The following is a 20,025-nucleotide window of genomic DNA, read 5'->3' as shown; positions in this document are numbered from 1 at the left end:
GGAATTCACTTAAGAAGTCACCTGTTTTCACTTAAAAACTACTTTAGGTTTTATCAACTGAAGAACTTAAGTTTAGAAATAGCATTGGGCTGCAGTCACGTGTCACTTATTCTTTGATTCCGCGCAGGCTCTGTCAAATCGCTAGGAGGGTCCGGTTATTTTATTTACAAACGAATACATTAATTCAATAGAAAGGAATTCACCACATTTCTCCAACATCTTTAAAGTCCTTGGTTGAAGTAGCCGGGCTTTATAATATATTGAGCACAATTTCGCGGAAAGTCACTTTGGTTTCCTTTCCAAAACCCTTTGTCTGGAAGCCACCGACAAACGCGGTGGGAGCCTCCGACACATCCAACCACGTTTGCGTTGCTTCAAGCGGGAGGGCGGGGCGGAAAACTCGGAGCCGAGGGGCGGGGCCGAGAGGCGGGGCCAACGGGGCCTGGCCTGGCCAACGAAGCGGAACTAGAATGCGTCATTTCCGTCTGCGGTGTTACCAAGGGCACAAGCGGATTCTGGGCCGGCGGCGATTGGCAGCTGATGGGAATAGTGTCCCCACCCCTCCGCCGCTACCACTCCGGATGGGCCTGCCTCTGTGGCCTCTGATAGGAGGCTCTCCTGGTTCCGTTGCTGAAGGTCCCGTGTCCTGGAGGTCCGCGCCACCCCCAACTCCCCTTAGGACGTGTCGTTTCTCTGAAGCCCCTGTTGGGCGTCCGGCCTCGCGTTTCCGGTGTCGCCCGGGATTAAGCCCTTCTCCCGCGTTTCCTCCCTGCGCCCTCGGTGAACTCGCGAGATCTCTGCTTAGGCGCAAGTATCGGCAGTAAGGCAAACTGCTGAGATCAAAGCACAGGTTGCCGTCAGCCCTGCCCCTCCTTTCTCTGTCTCTGTCTAACCCCCAGTGATCCCCGTGAGGCAAGATCTGAGTGCCCCTCACAGGAAACCTGCAGTGTTGGGGAAGCTGCATGTCTCCCTTGGACCCTCTCTTCCCACTGAAGAATCCATAGGCCCAAGGGGCCCTTTTAGTGCCGCACAGTGATGACCTTGGGGAGAGGCGAAAGTAAAAAGCTTCTCTGACCCTTCTAATACCGTCCTTCTTCGTCTTTGCAGTCTAGGGTGGGGGGCGGTGCTTCAGCCTCACTCCTGGGCTCTGGTATTTTCACAAGGGTGTTGTCTGTGGAGACTTTAGTTGATCTTCTTGTGAGGTGGAGTGAAATCAGGTATGACCTTTGATACCATCTTGAGGACACTGCCTTCTAGATAAACATTTCCTAAATGGACACGGACAACACTAACTGTAAAGAACAAGTGATACACTGGATTTTATGAAATTAAAGACTTAACAGAAACACCTTTAAGAGAGCAGTGAGGCACCCTGGGAGATGATACTCACAATACATATATTCAATAAAGGACTTGTATTCAGGATGTTCGAAAAATCCCTCCAAGTGAATATTGACAAGTAGAGGTGATGGAATTTGGGGATTTGAATATTTGGAAGGTATGTGAAGAGAAGGATAGGGATATTTATATCCTTATTATATGTAAGGAGGAGTCAAGTGACCTATGCTAGCATGATGGAACAAGAGACAAAGGTTTAAATATTCTTTAAAGCAATAAGGTAAGAAACAGACAAACTAAAAATAATGACGTGTGATTCTGAGAGGGAAGATAAGCAGGGTTTTGGAAGATAAGTAAGATAAATTCTTAATTATCTTTGCAGAAAGTCAACAAATCACTTCTAAAGTTGATAAATCTAACTATACAAGCATATTATTTAGAAGCATGGAAATAGTGACTAGACGATCTAGAACAAAAAATAGTTAAGTATTATTGCTTTTAGAGTATGAAGGTGGAAAAGAGTGAGATGGGGCAAAAACTTGCTTTTTAGTGTAAGTTCTACGTTATTTTACTTATTTGAAAGAAGTACACATTTTGGTTAAAATATTTTAAATTATAGAAAAAAATCTGCATTTACATTACTAGAACTATATAAATTATTCAATTATATGGCCACATAATATGCTATTTAGAAGTCACCCTCTGGACCACTTGAAGTAGAATGTATCCAAAATCAAGATCAAATGTGTTCTCTTTACCTCTTAGCAGTATTTTAATATGCCTTATATTTGAACCATGACTATGCATGATTAATTCTTTTTCAGAGTTTCTAACCTCTTTTTAAATTAATCTTCTCAGTCATACCTTTCATTGCATAGGGTACAATTTTATCTCCAGAAACAACCCTCCTAAAGCCATTCAACATACTGATCTAAGCTAAATTGATTACCATTTTTCTTTCCTTCAGATTCTGTTATTTCTTTTTCCACATCATTGATTTTCCTTAAACATCAAGTGATCCTTGTTTGTCTATTAGTAATGAAGAATGAAGATCTGTCTCAGTTTTTCTAGAGCACTAGTGTGAGTATCACATGCTTTTGTGTAAGTCTCTCATTTTCCTGCTGTCCACACTCACAAGTGGAAAGATTGCGTTGGAGCTTTATGAAGTAGGTGGCGTAAGTTAATTAACAGGCTTTCTCAGAGTGGGGTAGGGTCAGGTAGCCATCAGTTAAGTAAGGCATCTCTCAAATGCTAAAATAAGAGGGTTTTTACTGTGGAGTGCCAAATCCATACTAGAACTAGCTTTCCCAGAGAGTTTATGTGAATTTTTTAAAGAAATAAGTCTTCAGGATTTGTTTGTTTTATGCCCAACAGTAAATATCCATCTACCAGCATATTTTTGACTAATGGTAAATATCTACTTGCCTGCAGCTCTGGGACTTGAAGTGACAGTGGAGACAACTGGCACAGCTATTCCATATACAGATCTTCAATTAACCCTGTTGTCTATAGTCATTCTCTTTCCAGCCCTTTTAAATTGCTAAATCCTAATTGATATCCTTTCTAGGGTTCCAATGACAAACCAGCTCTCTCACTAGAGCCCCTTTGAAGTGTGTCTAGGCAGGCCTTTTACATAGTTATTCCCAACAGGATACGACCAATTATTTTTGATTTTCCAGAAATAAGATAAAATTTCTTATTTGCTCATGAACTCCCTTCTCTATGTTATGGGTTAACTTTATATACATTGTCACTTCAGTTGGGTTCTAGGAGGATAGAAGTGAAAATGTGTGCTCAGTCTACCATCTATTTAAAATACACACATACACAAACACACAGTTGTTTGTAAACCTGTGCATGTGTATGTGTGTGCATGGCTTCTCTATTGAACTGCATTAAATGTAAGGATGTATATAAAATATAAATATAGTATATAAAATACCTAGTACACTGTCAGAAACATAACGAGTATTCAAAGATATGTTACTGATTTGATTTGAATGTAGAAGAAAAGCAGTTATAAATGAAGTTACAAATTTAAAAAGATACAGGCACCCCAATGTTCATAGCAGCATTATTTACAATAGCCAACATATGGAAGCAACCTAAGTGTCCATCAACAGATGAATGGATAAATAAGATGTTGTATATATCTACTATGGAATACTACTCAGCCATAAAAAATAATGAAATAATGCCATTTGCAATAATGGACCGAGACAGTATTATGTTTAGTGAAATAAATCAGACAAAGATAAATACTCTATGTTATTGCTTGTATATGGACTCTAAATGGTAAAACAAATGTATATAACAAAACAGAAACAGACTCACAGATATAAAGAACAAACTAGTGGTTATCAGTGGAGAGCAGGAATTGGGGAGGGACAAGATAGGGGTATGTGATTAAGAGATACAAATTACTATGTATAAAATAGATAAGCAACAAGGATACATTTTATAGCATAGGGAAGTTTAGCCATTGTTTTGTAATAACATTAAGGAGTATAATCTTTAAAAATAATGAAACTAATATAATATTGGAAATCAACTATATTTCAGTTAAAAATTAGAATATATTAGGCAATCAATGATAGGTATCCATTTTTATTATAATTATTTTGATACCAAATACCATTTTCATTATTCCCTTTATACAACTTTCTATTTGATTTTCATTGAGTTCTAGTGACAGTTTCATAATGGAGTATATAAATTGATTTAAAATATACTTAAAGTCAAAATATACTCCTTTACTTATTTTCTTTTAGCACTTTCACATGGCTTGGAAACAGGAATCAGAATTTACACAGAGGGATAAAGCTGCTATAGTCATTCAGAAGGCCTGGAAAAGTTTTCTTGTGAGTTTCCTTTGGGTTTTGTTTTTGTTTTTTTTTTTTTTTTTGCAACTTTATTGAGATATAATTTGTATATCATATGGTTCACCTGTTTAAAGTATACAATTCATTATTTTTTAGTATATTAAACAGTTGTATACCATTCTTTGCTTTATAAGTAAACATTTTTAAAGTTTCAAAAAGTTAACATTAATTAATTCTCTCAATAGCCTCACAAAGATGTACTGAGTACCAAGTCTGAGCTCGGCACTTTGATAATGGCTGCTGTCAGTGAAAGTGTCACTAACAGGCTCATTTGGCTTTCACCTCTGAAAACTTTACTTCTTGACTCTGGAATCAGGTTGTGAGCAAGTTTTGGGGATATATTGACTCATTAAATATTTATTGAATATCTACTCTTGAGGACTTAAAACATAGTTGGATTAATATAGTAGTTTCTCATTGTGCTTTAGTTTGAGTAGAACTGGTCTCCTTATCCAATAAGGAATATCCAAGTTGATATCCTGGGTTAGGTGAGAGCCAAGAGCTAAAATTCACTCTTGTCTCTAGGATAGCATCAGCACTCTGTTCCTGATAATTTTGTATGAAGTGGTGTGGCTCTGTTTCTAGTACACAAAAATACCTTTAAGTCAGTTAATCACATCTTGCAAAATAGCTTCTGTTATTTGCCTCTGTTGCCTCTATTAAAGCCATAAAACCTATGCTGGGGCATAACTATTGATTTCCAACGCTAAAAAATATTTCCTTTAAAATGCATCATCCTACTCCTCTTCCTTTTGAGTCATACTCTACCTATGATGTATTGTAATATAAATACTAGATATAAGATTAGGCACATATTAATTTCCTATTGCTGCTATAAAAATTACCAAAATCTTAGTAGCTTTAAACACCAAAAATTTATTATCTTATAATTCTGGAGGTCAAAATCTGAAATGGATCTCACTGCACTAAAATCAAGATGTCAACAGAGCTGTGCTCTTTCTGGAGGCTCTAGGGAAGAATTTGTTTTCATGACTTTTCCAGCTGTTAGTGGCTGCCCACATTCCTTGGCTCATGGCCTCCTTCCATCTTCAAAGCCAGCAATGACCTACTGACTCCTTCTCACATCATATCACTCTAGTGCTGACTCTTCTCTCCCCTCTTTCACTTAAACGGGCCCTTTTTCCTCTTATAAGGGAACCCCCTTTTGGGGGGGGGTGTTAGTTCATTGGCATGAGGAACCTAAAATGGCCAGGTGACAGTAGCAGCTTCTATTTTAGTGGAATTATTGGTGTTTACCTTGGTGGAAACATGTCCTCCTATGGGTGCTAAGACCTTTATAGCCACAGAACCCAATGGTACAAGGACAGGGAGCAAACTTTTCAGTAGTGAGTTATTAGAGGGAATTTTGAGAGGGAGCCACTTTCACTTCCACCATTTAATTTTCAGACTCATAAATGCTGGCGGTGGGAGAAATACCATCTTTTGTTGGTTATTGATTCAGAGCATATTTTATAACATGAAGGAAATCACCCTAGTCTGAAAAGTCTTGTCACTGGAACTCTAACTGTAACTGAGTCTTCAAAATGCCATTCCACCATTCTACCAGGCCAGGTGCTTTACAGTCATAGGGAACAAGGCAAAGTGAATTTCACGAGCACAGACCCACTCATGTGCTACCTTTGCTGTGAAGCAAGTTCTCTGGTCAGAAGCAATGTTATGTGGAATACAATGACAAGTGAACAGAACATTTTGAAAGTACACAGATGGTGGTGTTTGTAGGAATATTGTGCCCCCAGGAGGGTAAAGTATCAGTTACAATGACAATCAAGTGTTGTCCCTTCCAAAATGGAAGCGTTCCAACTAATCATTGTGCCACAGGAAGCTGGCTAATTCCCTCGAGGAATGGTACCATATCAGGGGCTCAGTGTTGGTTTCTGCTTTGGCAAAGTGGGCACTCAGCCAGATATGGTGAGTAAAAGTCCATGTTGCTGAGCCCATGAGTAACCTCTGTTCCTGCTGCCATGGCCACTTTGCTCATGAGCCCACTGGGCAAGGAGAGCAGTGGCTAGGAAAAAAGACTGACTGATTTTTAAAGAATAAGTCATCTTGCCCACTTGATTATTAATATTCTGCTCTACTGAGATTGTTCTTTGGTGAGTATTGACATGGGACACACGTATCTTTACACTTGATGCGCATTTGCAGGAGTCTGGCCTCTTCCCCAGACCTTTTTGTCACCAGTTTTCTAATCATGTTCTTTCCAAATCCCTGACCATCCAGCCAAACTATCAGTTACTACCCGCCCATAGATCTGTACCTCTGGCCATTTTTTCCTTCTATGCACAATAGACAACCAGGTATGCTGCTTGAATTCTGTACCCTAGAAGTATTTCTCTTCAGGGCCACCCCTGAGTGATACTATATATGGAATCTCCTATGGGTCACACTTTGCACTTGATGTCCTGAGGCCTGTGAGGTCCTGAGTTTGACTAATAGAATTCAGACTAAGAGATGCTCAAGAGAAGCCTTGCTGTTTCTTCTCTGGTACTTTGAAACATACATGCTATGAAGAAACTCAGACTGAAAGTCTACGTAGAGAAAGAGGCCCAAAAGTTCCAGATGTTCCAACAATGCAAGCTGAAGACCCAAAAATGTGTGTGAGGCCAGAGTAAATCACCCAGCTCCAGCTGGTCTCGCAGGTCACCACGGCCAGATACACACATCCAAACAGGAACAGCAGAAGTTCCCTGTTGTCCCCACAGAAAGTGGTTGTTACTTTAAGTCACTGAGTTTGAGGGTGGCTTGATGCAATAATCTATACGTTTAGGAGATACTACTCAGATTTTAAACCATCATAAATTATTCTTGATACCCAATTTGGGGTTTTACTTAAGAAAATCATCTTCCTTTACATCTTCCTTTCAGAAACAGTATTATTTCTGTTGATGTGGGCTGCACCATCTTCCACAGGCAATTGCAGTGGGACTTCCAATTGTTATATTGGTATTATGGATTACTTCAACTTGAATTTGTTTGATTTGATTTAACATGAGTAAACAGTGGGGAGAAGTTTACCAAGAGTTATTAAGGGTTTGGGGGCAGTGGGATAAGGTATGAGGAGAGGATTACCAAAGAAATAGATTTCCAAGATAGAAGAATTGCTCAGTTGCTTGACTAAATTTGTGCTAACATGAAAAGTAGATAAGGTTTGTAAATCAGTGGAATTACTACAGGAATGAGGAGGAATCTGTAATGATAATATGATAATATTTGTTGAGAGCTTTCTTGTGCCAGAAGTTGTTCTAAGTGCTTTACAAATATTAACTCATTTACTCCCAACCATAGCTCCCATATTTTAGGTGAGAAACTGAGCAGAGAGGTTAAACAACTTGTTTAGTATCACACAGCTAGTAAGTACTAACAGTTAAACCCTGACAATACTATGCCATACTCAGTGTTCTTAACTGCTAAACTGCATCTTGTCTTTCTTCTGGATTACTCTGGATTATGCGAAAGTGTCACAGCCAAAGTTTTGGAGATTTTCTTTATAGTTGCTAGTAATACAATTATAAATTTAAGAGTAAAACTCTGTGAGAATAATACCAATATTGCCTGGCTTGTCAAAGCAAACCCTAAGTGGATAATGTTTCTAAAATCAAGTTTACATATGCAAATCTGTTTTATGCTTTTTACTTATTTTGCCCTAGTTAGGTAAAAAGCTAATTAGAGGTAGAAAACCCAGTTTTGACCATAAAATCTTATGTGTTTGAACTTTTAGAATGTTGCTGTGTTCCAACATTTAAAAAGTCTGATTAATATAAGAAGACAAGGGGAACCATGTCAGATAGTGAGATATATTAATCCTAAAGAGGTAAGGATTTATTAAATTTATTTATTTTTTTATTGAAGTACAGTCAATTTACAATGTTGTGTCAACTTGTGGTGTGCAGCATAATGCTTCAGTCATACATGAACAAACATATATTCATTTTCATATTCTTTTTTCACCATGTTACTACAAGATACTGAATATAGTTCCCTGTGCTGTACAGTGTGTATTTGTTGTTTATCTATTTTATATATAGTGCTTAGTATCTGTAAATCTCGAACTCCCTATTTATCCCTTCTCACCCCCGTCCCCTGCCCTCCTCCAATAACCATAACTTTATTTTCTGTATCTGTGAGTCTGTTTTTATTTTATAAGTAGTTCATTTGTCTTTTATTTTAGATTCCACATATAAGTGATATATGGTATTTTTCTTTCTGGCTTACTTAACTTAGAATCACAGTCTCTGGGTCCATCCATGTTGCTGCAAATGGCATTAGTCTATTCTTTTTTATGACTGAGTAGTATTCCATTGTATAAATATACCACGAGTTCTGTATCCAATCATCTGATGGACATTTATGTTGTTTCTGTGTCTTGACTATTGTAAATAGTGCTGCTATGAATATTGGGGTGCATGTATCTTTTTGAAGTAGGGTTCCCTCTGGATATATACCCAGGAGTAGGATTGCTGGATCATATGGTAAGTTTATTTTTAGTTTTTGAGGAATCTCCATACTATTTTCCATAACGGCTGCACCAAACTCTGTTTCCACCAACAATGTAGGAGGGTTCCCTTTTCTCCACATCCTCTCCAGCATTTATGATTTGTGGACTTTTAAATGATGGCCATTCTGACTGGTATGAGGTTATACCTCATTGTAGTTTTGATTTGCATTTCTCTGATAATAAGCGATATTGAGCATTTTTTCATGTGCCTATTGGCCATTTGTATGTCTTCTTTGGAGAGTTTTTTGTTTAGGTCTTCTGCCCATTTTTGGACTGGGTGATTTGGTTTTTTTCTTATTAAATTGTATAAGCTGTTTATATATTCTGGAAGTTAAGCTCTCTGTCAGTCTCATCTTTTGCAAATATTTTCTCCCATTCCATAGGTTGTCTTTTTGTTTTGCTTATGGTTTCCTTTGCTGTGCCAAAGCTTATAAGTTTAATTAGGTCCCATTTGTTTATTTTTGCATTTATTTCTGTTGTCTGGGTAAACTGCCCTAGGAAAACATTGCTGACATTTATGTCAGATAATGTTTTGCCTATGTTTTCTTCTAAGAGGTTTATAGTGTCTTGTCTTATGTGTTAAGTCTTTGACATTATTTATTGATACAATATCTTTTTCCCCCTTAAAAATATGTGGCTACTTTATAAATTAAATGTGCTTGTATTTATTTTTAAAAACTTTTAAATTAAGTACTACACACATATAAAAAATTCATAAAATATTTATAACAATGAATCATCACAAGCAAACCCCTGTGTAACCATCACCCAGGTCAGTGTTTTCATACTTCAAACCACTGCTTTTAGGTTCTCTGCAAATCACTGCCAACTCCCTTCTTCCAAAAGATAACCACTATTTTGAATCCTACCACTATACTTTAGTTTTCTCCTTTTTAAAACTATGTATAATAGAATCCTATCGTATACTTTTGTTTCTAGCTTTTTCATTCAACATTGTTTGGGTACGTACATTCATTTCATAGAATTGATGGCAGTATTCCATTTTATGGGCATACAGCTAGTAATTCTTTCTACAGTAGATTGACATTTGAACTTTTTCCAGTTCAAGGCTGTCATAAATGCTACTTCTGGGACTTTGTATTCATGTCTCTTGGTTTACATGTCTGTGAATTTCTTTTGGTTTCTAGTCTACCTAGAAATGAAATTGCTGGATGGAAGAATTCACCAAACTATTTTCCAAAGTTATTATACCAGTTTATATTTACCATCGGCAATCTTTGGGAATTCTCGGTGCTCTACGTTCTCACCAAGGCTTAACATTGTCATTTTTAATGTTGCACTTCCCTGATTACTAACGAAGTTGAGCATCATTTTGAGGAGTTCTGCTCCTGTGTACAATTCTATATATGATTTTTCAGGCCTGACCACAGGCAATTACCAGGGCTTTACCTGCCAGGACTCACAGGGGAAAGCTGCCCCCGCCTCACACTCGACTCGGTGCACGGTCGGTGCAGTACACTCTCTAAACGGAGTTACAGTCAAGGACCCCGGCCCTCCCTGGTCATGCTCTTAGGCACGTTCCTAGCCCCATCGCCTACACTCCTAGGTTTCTTTACCTGAGGCCTTGAGCAGAGGTCTTCAGGCACCTCTGCTGAGATCTCCTTACTTGGAAGTCTGGAAGAAACTTACCTCAGTCTGAATCAGCGTACCTGACCCTCCCCCCTCCATTTTTCTCCCGCCCCTCCCCCAACACCCACACACACGTAAAACAGCCGGGCCTTTGTGCAGGCCCCTCCGTGGTGAGCGGGCGCCCACCCGAGGGGGCGCTGCTGCTTCCTTTGATTTGGGGCTCTTTAGACTTGATCGTAACTTCGCAGCTGAGCGGTTAAAGGCGCTCTTTCCTTTTTCGCCTGTTGCTTTAATCAGCTGCTAACTACCTTTCAGCTCTCTCGCCTCCAAGTCAGCTGAGCCCCTAACACATCTCCTTTCTCAAGTGTCTTGTACACGTGTGTTGTCTCTCTTATTCTTACTGGTTTTTAGCAGTTCTCCGGGTATCCTTTATACAAGCCCTTTTTCAGTTATGTGTCACACATACCATTTTTCACTCAGTGATTTGACTTGTCTCTGTCAATAGTCTTTCCATTGATTTCTTTAATGAAAAATTTTAAACATATACAAAAGTCGAAAGAATAAAGTAATAAACCACCATATACTCATCACTCAGCTTCAGCGATTAACCACTTTATGGCCAATTTTGTTTCCTCTACACCTCTAGGTTAATTTGTCTTTTGATGAACAGAGTTCTTAATTTTAATGTAGTCCAATTTATCAGTCTTTTTCTGTATGGTTGATGCTTTTTAAAAATGAACTTTTTCAACCCTGAGGTCATGCAAATGGTCTCTTATATAAACTTTATTGATTTGCCTTTTATATCTAGTAGATCTGCAGTCCCTCTGGGATTGATTTTTGTGTATGCAGAAGTCAGCTCTCATGTTCTTCCATATAGAGATCCAACTGATTTTACACTGTTTACTAAAAAGGTAGTCTTTTCTCCACTGCTCTGCTGTGCCATTTTTATTATAAACCAAGCAACCATTTATGTATGAGTCTGTTTCTGAATCTGTCTGTATCTGTTCCATTAATCTAATTTCTACCCGTGTATTAATTGCTATAGCTTTATAAGCCTGTTATGTCGTGAAGAAGTACTCCCATCTTACACTTCTGTATAGACTCTGCATGCTACTCTTGGATGCTTGTGTTTCCATGTAAATTTTAGAATTAGCTTATCAATTTCCATATGCAAAACAAAAAATCTTCCACCATCCTGAAAAATAGTGGAGCGGGGAGCTCTTAAGAATAACTATCAGAATTAACTTTATCAGAATTCAGGAATCTAATTAAAAAAAAAAAAACAACTTAAGGCAACCAGGAAAGTGTTTAATGAAGAAAGAGGCTGCTAAATTTTGGTAAAGAAACATTGTGGTGTTTTTGCTTACCTACCTGACATCCCCCGTTTCCCAGCTTAATGGCCTCTGTGGAGACAAAAGTTCACATTCCTGGTGTGGCTTGCTGGGGCCAGGGGGTCAAATACAGACCTTGTTCTCAAAAGTTGTGGTTGTGTATTTTGACTTGTCTGGCGATTCCTTGAGGGAGCTGCACAGAGACTTGCCTTTGTTTTGCCTGCTTCCATGCAGTGCCAGGGCTGGGCCAGCTTCCAGCCTTCAAAATCATATACTGCCCACAGCCATGTGAGGCAAGGGATGGCAGACAGGACAAGAACAGGCAGACCCAAAGCCTGGGTAGGATAAAGCTGAGGAGGACGATACATGGGGATGTCTGAACAAATAGAGAATATTTTTTTTAAAAAAAAGGAAAAAAAGAAAGAAAGAAAGCAGATTAGTGATTGCCAGAGGCTAGGTGGGAGAGTGGAAGGGGAGTGACTGCTTAATGGGAGTAGGGCTCCCTTTTGGAGTGACTAAAATGTGGAAATATTGTCTGTACAATATTGTGAATGTACGAAATGTCGCTAGTGATAAACTTATGTTTAGCATGTGTATTTCATCACGATTTTTTTAAAAAACGTTTAAAATTCTCTTGAAATTTTGATTGAGATTGCATTGAATAGTTAGATCTATTTTAGGAAAACTGATGTCTTACCAATATTTAGAGCTCCCGTACACGAACATTTGTGGAAACATGGAAATGTGCCACCCAGCCTCCTCTTCACAAGAAGACATTGCACAGCTGGAGGGAGTGCGATCAGCAGGCAGCCTCCAGCTGTGAGCATCTTCAGTTTCTCCTGCAGAGAACTGCCTCCCCCAGGTCAGCTGCTTCCAGGGCAGTCCACATCCAGTGACGGAGCCATGTGTGGGGCTGAGGATGTGGATATAAAGACCAGACTGCTGTTGGGCAATATTCCCTCTAGAGTTCCCTGTAAGACTGGCCTAGGCTTTGTAGGGCCTGTACTGCAATCCACATTCTTCCCTCTCCTTCCTTTCATTGGTGTGGCCCCCAAACTTCATATCATGTGGCCCCCAAACTTCGTGTCAGTGTCTCCTTCCAGGAAACCCAACCAGAAACATTAGTTAGCTCTTCTATAATTTCTATATAGAGGATTTGCACATCTTTTGTTAGATTTATATCTTGCCTTTTCATGCTCCTATAAATGGTAATTAGAGGCTTTCTATTTTCCAATTTTTGTTGCTGCTATATAGGAAGACAACCAATTTTTATTAGCTTTGTTCCCAGGTGCATTGCTATGCTCATTTATTAATTCTAATAATTTATACATATATTCTTTAGGATTTTCTCCATAAACAAGCATATCATCCTCAAATAATGAGTTTTATTTTTTCCTTTCCAAACATTATACAGTTTATTTTATTTTCTTGCCTTTCTGCACTAACTAGCATCTTGAGTTAATTGGTCAACCACTGTCTCATTCCTAATTTCAAAGGGAAAAGGCCCAATATTTCATCGAGTAAAAGGTATGCTATAGGCTTTTTTTATTTAAAAAAAATCTTTTATCTGATTAAAAAAGTTTCCTTCTATTACTGGGCTAAAAGAGGTTTTTTTCTTTTTCTCATACCAAGAATGGATGTCAGATTTTATGAGACATTTTTCTGCTTTAATTGAGATATTATTTTTCTTTGAATGTTAAACTCACATAGCATTCCTAGAACACACATATTTGAGTTGTAATATTAAAACACAAAGGATAAGTACTTTAAAAAATATCACTGAATTTAGTTTGCTAATATTTTGTTTAAAGTTTTGCACCTATGTTCGTGCAGAACGTGTAATTTACTTTCTTGTCCTGTCTCTGTGAGATTTGGGTATCAGATCTAGCTGGCATCCTAAAAAAGTTGGGAAATGTTTCTTCTCCATTTATTTTCTTGATTTTTTAAAACATTGAGTGTTATTTCTTCCTTAAGTGTTGGGAAGGATGCATCTGTATTTATAATTGTTTCATATTATTTTTGGATGGATCTCTTTATCATTATATAATGTCCTTCTTTGTCTCTTGTTACAGTCCTTGTTTTAAAGTCTGTTTTGTCTAAGTATTGATACCTGGCTTTCTTTTGATTTCCATTTGCATTGAACACCTTTTCCATCCCATCACTTTCAGTCTGTATGTGTCTTTAGATCAGAAGTGAGTCTCTTGTAGGCAGCATATACCTAGGTCTTGTTTTTCTATCGATTCAGCCACCCTGTATCTTTTGATTGGAGAATTTAGCCCATGTACATTTAAAATAATTATTGATAGGTATACATTTATTACTATTTGTTATATGTTTCCTGGTTGTTTTTATAGTTCTTTTTCATTCCTTTCTTCTTTTGCTCTCTTCTCTTGTAATTTGATGGCTATATTTAAGTTACTTTGGGTTTCTTTCTCCTTTTGTGTGTGTGTCTATTACAGTTCTTTGGTTTGTGGTTACCACGAGATGTGTAAGTGTCTGTGTATATATGTATTTTTTTTAACTTGATGATCTCTTAATTTTGAATGCATTATAACACCCTGCATTTGCACTTCCCCCACCCCCTCATGTTTAATGTTTTTTATTTATTTTACATCTTTTTGTTTTGTGTATCCTTTAACTCCTTGTTGTGGATTTAGATTTTTACCACTTTTGTCTTTTACTCTTCCTACTAGCTTTATAAATGGTTGATCTACTACCTTTATTGTGTGTTGTCTTTAACAATTAGATTTTTTCTTTAATAATTTTCATATTTTTAATTGTGGTCTTGTCTTTACTAGAAAAGTCCCTCTAACGTTTCTTGTAAAGCCAGTTTAGTGGTGCTGAACTCTTTTAGCTTCTGTTCATCTGTTAACCTCTATATCTACCTCAAATCTGAATGATAGCCTTGCCCTGTAGAGTAATCTTGGTTGTAGTTTTTTTCTTTTATTACCTAGAATATATTGTGCCACACCCTTCTGGCCTACAAAGTTTCTTCTGAAAAGTCAGCTGATAGTCTTATGGGAATTCCTTTGTATGTAACTAGTTGTTTTTCTTTTGCTGCTTCTAACATTCTCTTTTATCTTTAATTTTTACTAGTTTAATTACAATGTGTCTTGTTGTGGACTCTATGCTTGCTGGAGCTGGATGTCTGTTTCCTTCTTCTATTTAGGGAAGTTTTCAACTATTATTTCTTTAAATAAGTTATCTGCCTGTTTGTTTCTCTCTTTCTTCTTCTAGGACCCTATAAGCAAATGTTAGTATGTTTGATGTTGTCCCAGAGGTCTCCTAAACTATCCTCATTTTTTTAAATTTCTTTTTGTTTTATCTGTTCAGCTTGGGTGATTTCCACTACCCTGTGAAACCCTTCTGGGCTTGGTGATTTCTACTTTGAAAGGTTAATTATTGATTCAATTTCTTTGTAGATATTTGTCTATTCAGATTGTATATTTTTCCTTGTGTGAATTTTGGTACGTTGTGTCTTTTAAGGAATTATCCATTTAGTTTAGGTTATCGAATTTGTGGGCATAGAGTTGTTCATAATATTTGTACATTATCCTTTTAGTGTCCATGGAATCAGTAGTGATGGCCCCCTTTTCATTTCTGATATTAGTATTTTGTGCTTTCTCTCTCTCTCTCCCTTTTTTAGTTAGCTTGACCATAAGCTTACTCAGTAATCTTTTCAAAGAACCAGATTTTAGTTTCTTTTATTTTCTCTATTGATTTCCTGTTTTTGAGTTCATTGATTTCTGTTCTAATTTTTTTTTTTTTTTTTTTTTTGCTCACCTTAGATTTATTTTGCTTTCTTTTCCTGGTTTCTTAAAGTGAAAACTTAGATTCCTGGTTTCAGATATTTCTTGTTTCCTAATACATACATTCAATGCTGTAAATTTTCCTCTAAGCGTTGTTTTTGCTCCATCTCACAAATTTGAAGTTGTATATTTATTGTAACTTCAAAACATTTTTAAATTTCTCTTGAGATTTCTTATTTGACCCATTTGTTATTTAGAGGTGTGTTGTTTATTTTCCAGGTTTTGGGAATTTCTAGCTATCTTTCTGTTACTGATTTCTAGTTTAAGTTCATTGGGGTCTAGAGCATACTTTATATGAGTTCTATTCTTTTACATTTGTTAAGGTGTTTTTTATGGCCCATAATGTGTTCTGTCTTGGTAAGTGTTCCGTGTGAACTTGAGAAGTATATATATTCTGCTGTTGTTGGAAGAAGTGGTCTATAAATGTTAATTAGATCCAGTTGATTGCTGACATTGTTCAGTTTAATTATGCCCTTATTAATTTTTTGTCTGCTGACTATGTTAATTATTGGTTGATAGAGGGGTGTTGAATTCTCCAGCCATAATAGTGAATTCCTCTAGATCTCCTTGCAGTTCTACCAGTTTTTTCCTAACATATTCTGATGCTTTATTGTTAGGTGCATAAACATTAGGGATTTTCCTATTTTCTTAGAGAATTGACCACTTTATCATCATGCAATGCCCCTCTACATCTCTGATAATTTTCCTTGCTCTGAATTTGGCTTTGACTGAAATTAACATAGCTTCTCATCTTTCATTTGATTAGTTTTAGTTAGTATGCTTTCTCTTTCTCCATCCCCTTTCTTTTAACCTATCTGTGTCTTTATATTTAAAGTGGGTTTTTTGTAGCCAACATATGGTTCGGTCTAATTTTTTTATCAACTCTGACAGTCTCTGCCTTTTAATTGGTATATTTAGTGCATTGACATTTAAAGTGATTACTCACATAGTTTGATATCTACTATATTTGTTACTGTTTTCTATTTGTTGCACTTGTTCTTTGTTTCTTTTTTTCTGCATTCTCCAGGTTTTAACTAAGCATTTTATATGATTAAATTTCCCCTCCTCTCTTAGCATATTAATTATACTTCTTTTATTTTTTGGTTGTCCTAGAGTTTTCAGTGAACATTTACAACTAATCTCAGTCCACCTTAAATAACATTATTCCAATAAATACAGTCTCTCATAAACTTAGGAGACAAAGTCATGCTAGAAGGAAGGGACTTACCTCAAACACATAGCCTACCCCCCACCCCCAATTGAATCTACAGGTGGTAGCAGGATAAAGGTTTAAGCTGAGGTCTTCCAAAGAGTGTAACTGAATCTCCCACATTATTTCATGGTTGAGGAGATAGAGACATGCCAAAACCTATCAATAAACAGGGAAAAATTGAAAGTGGACAGACCAGACAGAGATTACTAAATCTGCCATCCAGACTTGACACAGCTCAATCTCTGATCGGATTTATATGTTCAGAACACTTACATTAGCCTACAGTTGGGCAAAGTCATCTACCACAAAGCCTATTTTATAATAAAGTGTTGAATATTTCATGTAATGTGTTGAATACTGTACCAAAAGTGAAAAACAAAATGGTTATATGGGTACAGAATGGTTTTAAGTGTATTGGTTGTTTACCCTTGTGATGGTGTGGCACACTGCATCACAGGACAGAGTGAATATCATACAGCATATCGTTAGCCTGGGAAAAGATCAAAATTCAAAATTAGTCATATGGTTTCTACTGAATTCAGTATCACTTTTGCATATCATGAAGTCAAAAATTAAAAGTCAGGGATCATATGTGTGTATGTATAATTTTTAGTCAGGAGAAAATTGTGCAAAACTAATTGTCTTTCAGGCAGGGCAATTTAGGATAACATCTATTTTCTCATTAAATTAATATATTGAGGGCCATATTGAAGACCAAGAATTTTTTTCTCTACTTTCCACTTGGTGTGGGGGCACTAAAATTTAGAAGACCAATTATATACAATTCTTATAAAATTTAAACATGGATTTTTGATTTAATAAAAACTAGTTTAGAAAGATCATCTGGTGTTAAATTCATTGAACAGTTACATTTTTTTTTCTCTGAATTTACCTGGAGGATAATATTTAATATGAAAAATCATATATTAAAGGACTTTTTAAAAACTTATTTTTATGAATAAAAAAATCATTTCATTTTTAAACTTTTACATTACATAGAAAGGAAACATAGTTTGGTATCATTTTCCCAGTTATCATGTAAACTGTCTTACTTATTGAGTGTCTATAAGAAAATAAATCCTAAGATACTTTGTTATTTAAAATTAACTATTTGAGGGGGGTGGGTTTGGCTCAGTGGTAGAGCGCTTGCTTCGCACGTGTGAGGTCCTGGATTCAATCCCCAGTACCTCCATTACAAAAGGTTTTAAAATTAACTATTTCAGTTTTACCCTCTTCAGCTATTCCATAAATAATATTCAGCAACTGTTGTAACATAATAGAGTGAGACATTGTAAATTGATATATGCAGAATGTTGAAGAGTAATTTTTTTTTTATAGGCAGAACTTCTAGATGCTGCTGCTGGCATCAATGTACGATTCAGATTAGGTGGTGTAAGTATGGATAAAATTTTATGTAGTAATTTAAAGCACATTTATTTGAAATTTTAAAGACGCAATTTTTAAAAACATTAGCCATTTTTGCAATTAAGTTACCGTGGTCTTTGAACTTTTCCACCTACAGGTTAAATTTCCACCTGAAATATATTATAAAATTTTCACTCACAGACATATTGAAGATTTGTGCGCTAACAGCCCTAGAGATTACACAAAACTGCCCGCAAAATATACATCTCATAATAAAAGTGATCATCTTCAGGAAGAGGGTTATAGGGGCTGGTATCGTCGTGTGGAGAACAATGGCTGGAGGCCTGTTTCTGAAAGAGTAAGAAAATATAAATAGTAATGGTTTTGAATATTATATGCTTAGAAACCTATGTTTTTGAAAATTAATTTTTAGATTATTTTAAAATAATACATCCTACTAATTTAACTGCTAAAATTTCTTAAGTTAACTACTCTGGTGTTACTGATACACTTTGAGTACAGCAATATATCTTTTTTTTAACATTTACTTTACTTTTAATAATCAGCTTTGAATCTAGGCCATCTTTAGATACTCTCTGGCACTCAGCAATTTCCCTTCTTTATAACAAAGCAAATCTGAAGATGTTGCTGACTCTGTATTAATCCTTGGACAAGAGGAGGTAGGGGTTCTTGAGAATAATATGACATTTTCTCTTACAGAGCTTGTAACAGCAGATACTGGTGGGAAATGATTTGGATTTTCATGGTGTTGGAAAATTTAACCTGTACTCATATGAATTGAAAAGAGTGATTTTAAATATACACAGTTCCTAATGCGTATATGTGATTTGGGGGCTTTTTCTATAGATACTCTTGTTTAATCTCCTGTCTGTGGAAATAATTTTTATCTAAGGATATTTGTAAGCTTACATTTTAAAAGTTAACACCATCTGGTTCTATAGCTCTAGATGTCTGTTTATATCACCTTAAGTATCTTCATTCAAATCCTCAATCTCTGGTATACAGATTGTAGAATGTATTGACTATACTAAGTATGAAAAGTGAGAATGACCAAAGTATGAATTCATTCATTCATTCAACAAGCTTTATTGCCTACCAGCCAGGTGTCAGGCTTTGTACTAGTTGCTCGAGAAACAATGGTAAAAAGAATAGTCCTTCTCCTCAAGTAGTTTGCCTTTTAATTAAGGAGACAGTCAAGTAAACGGGGTATTTCAGTACAGTGCAGTAAATATGTGCTTTAATATGGGCAAACTCAGAGTGTTGTAGGGGATAGCAAACTCTCCTTTTTATTTAATGTGTATGTGGTGGGGGGAGGAGGAATGAATTAGAAATAGGAAAATAGGCAACCAGTTCATATAAAGTGTCATACAGGGGGAAACACAAAGTCTTGGGACACAATGGTGAGACTTAACGTATTTTTGGAGGATGTCTATATTCCTTGAGGGTTAGAGTCTTCAAAAGTCAACAGCACCTAATGATCAAGTCTGCTCTTAGGAGAAACAGATGCTCTTAGAATATGTCTATTCATTTATTCATTCAATAAATACTTCTTAAATAGCACCTCAGTATACTAATACTTTGTCAGGTTTTCTATGGCAGGTGCTTCCGAAGGCTCAATATTCATTCACTTAATTAGAAATGTCTTAAAAGAGTCTATCCTCTCCTCTATTTCTATCTTGGCATATTCCTATTGAACACCCAGAAATTCTTGCCTATAGTCAGATAACCTCACAATCAGTAATTCAATATTTTGTGTATTCATTTTTCATTTTTCAATAGTTTTGGACATCTACTGAAAATGTAATGGTAGAAGACAAAAGAGAAAGTGAATTCCATTTCTCTAAACTGAAGAGGAGGCAAGATATGGAAAAGAAAAGAAAAATTAGAAAAATAGAATGGATGAAGCAAATGTAAGTTGATGAAATACTTAGACTTACTAAAGAAGTATACAGTATTTTAA

General features: G+C 36.5%; 1 protein-coding gene across 4 annotated transcripts in view; it reads left to right on the top strand.

Annotated features, from left to right (window-relative positions):
• Positions 1-515: 515 nt before the first annotated feature.
• The window catches only part of C33H11orf65 (chromosome 33 C11orf65 homolog), a 33,290-nt gene continuing 13,780 nt past the window's right edge, over positions 516-20,025 (top strand). The window contains exons 1-7 of one of the 4 annotated variants that reach the window (XM_045506119.2): positions 516-652; positions 2,306-2,418; positions 4,110-4,199; positions 7,960-8,052; positions 18,018-18,071; positions 18,202-18,402; positions 19,845-19,975. In XM_045506119.2, coding sequence (XP_045362075.2) covers positions 4,119-4,199; positions 7,960-8,052; positions 18,018-18,071; positions 18,202-18,402; positions 19,845-19,975 — 560 coding nt within the window. In that variant the 5' untranslated portion in view covers positions 516-652; positions 2,306-2,418; positions 4,110-4,118. Of the gene's footprint in view, positions 653-711; positions 851-1,117; positions 1,218-2,305; positions 2,419-4,109; positions 4,200-7,959; positions 8,053-18,017; positions 18,072-18,201; positions 18,403-19,844; positions 19,976-20,025 lie in introns of those variants that run through there. The other 3 variants (XM_045506118.2, XM_074356890.1, XM_045506120.2) reach the window with 3 other exon arrangements.

The sequence above is a fragment of the Camelus bactrianus genome, chromosome 33 (assembly GCF_048773025.1).
Source record: "Camelus bactrianus isolate YW-2024 breed Bactrian camel chromosome 33, ASM4877302v1, whole genome shotgun sequence".
NCBI lineage: Eukaryota > Metazoa > Chordata > Mammalia > Artiodactyla > Camelidae > Camelus > Camelus bactrianus.
The sequence above is the reverse complement of the archived record's forward strand: the minus strand, read 5'-3'. Positions and strand labels throughout refer to the sequence as shown.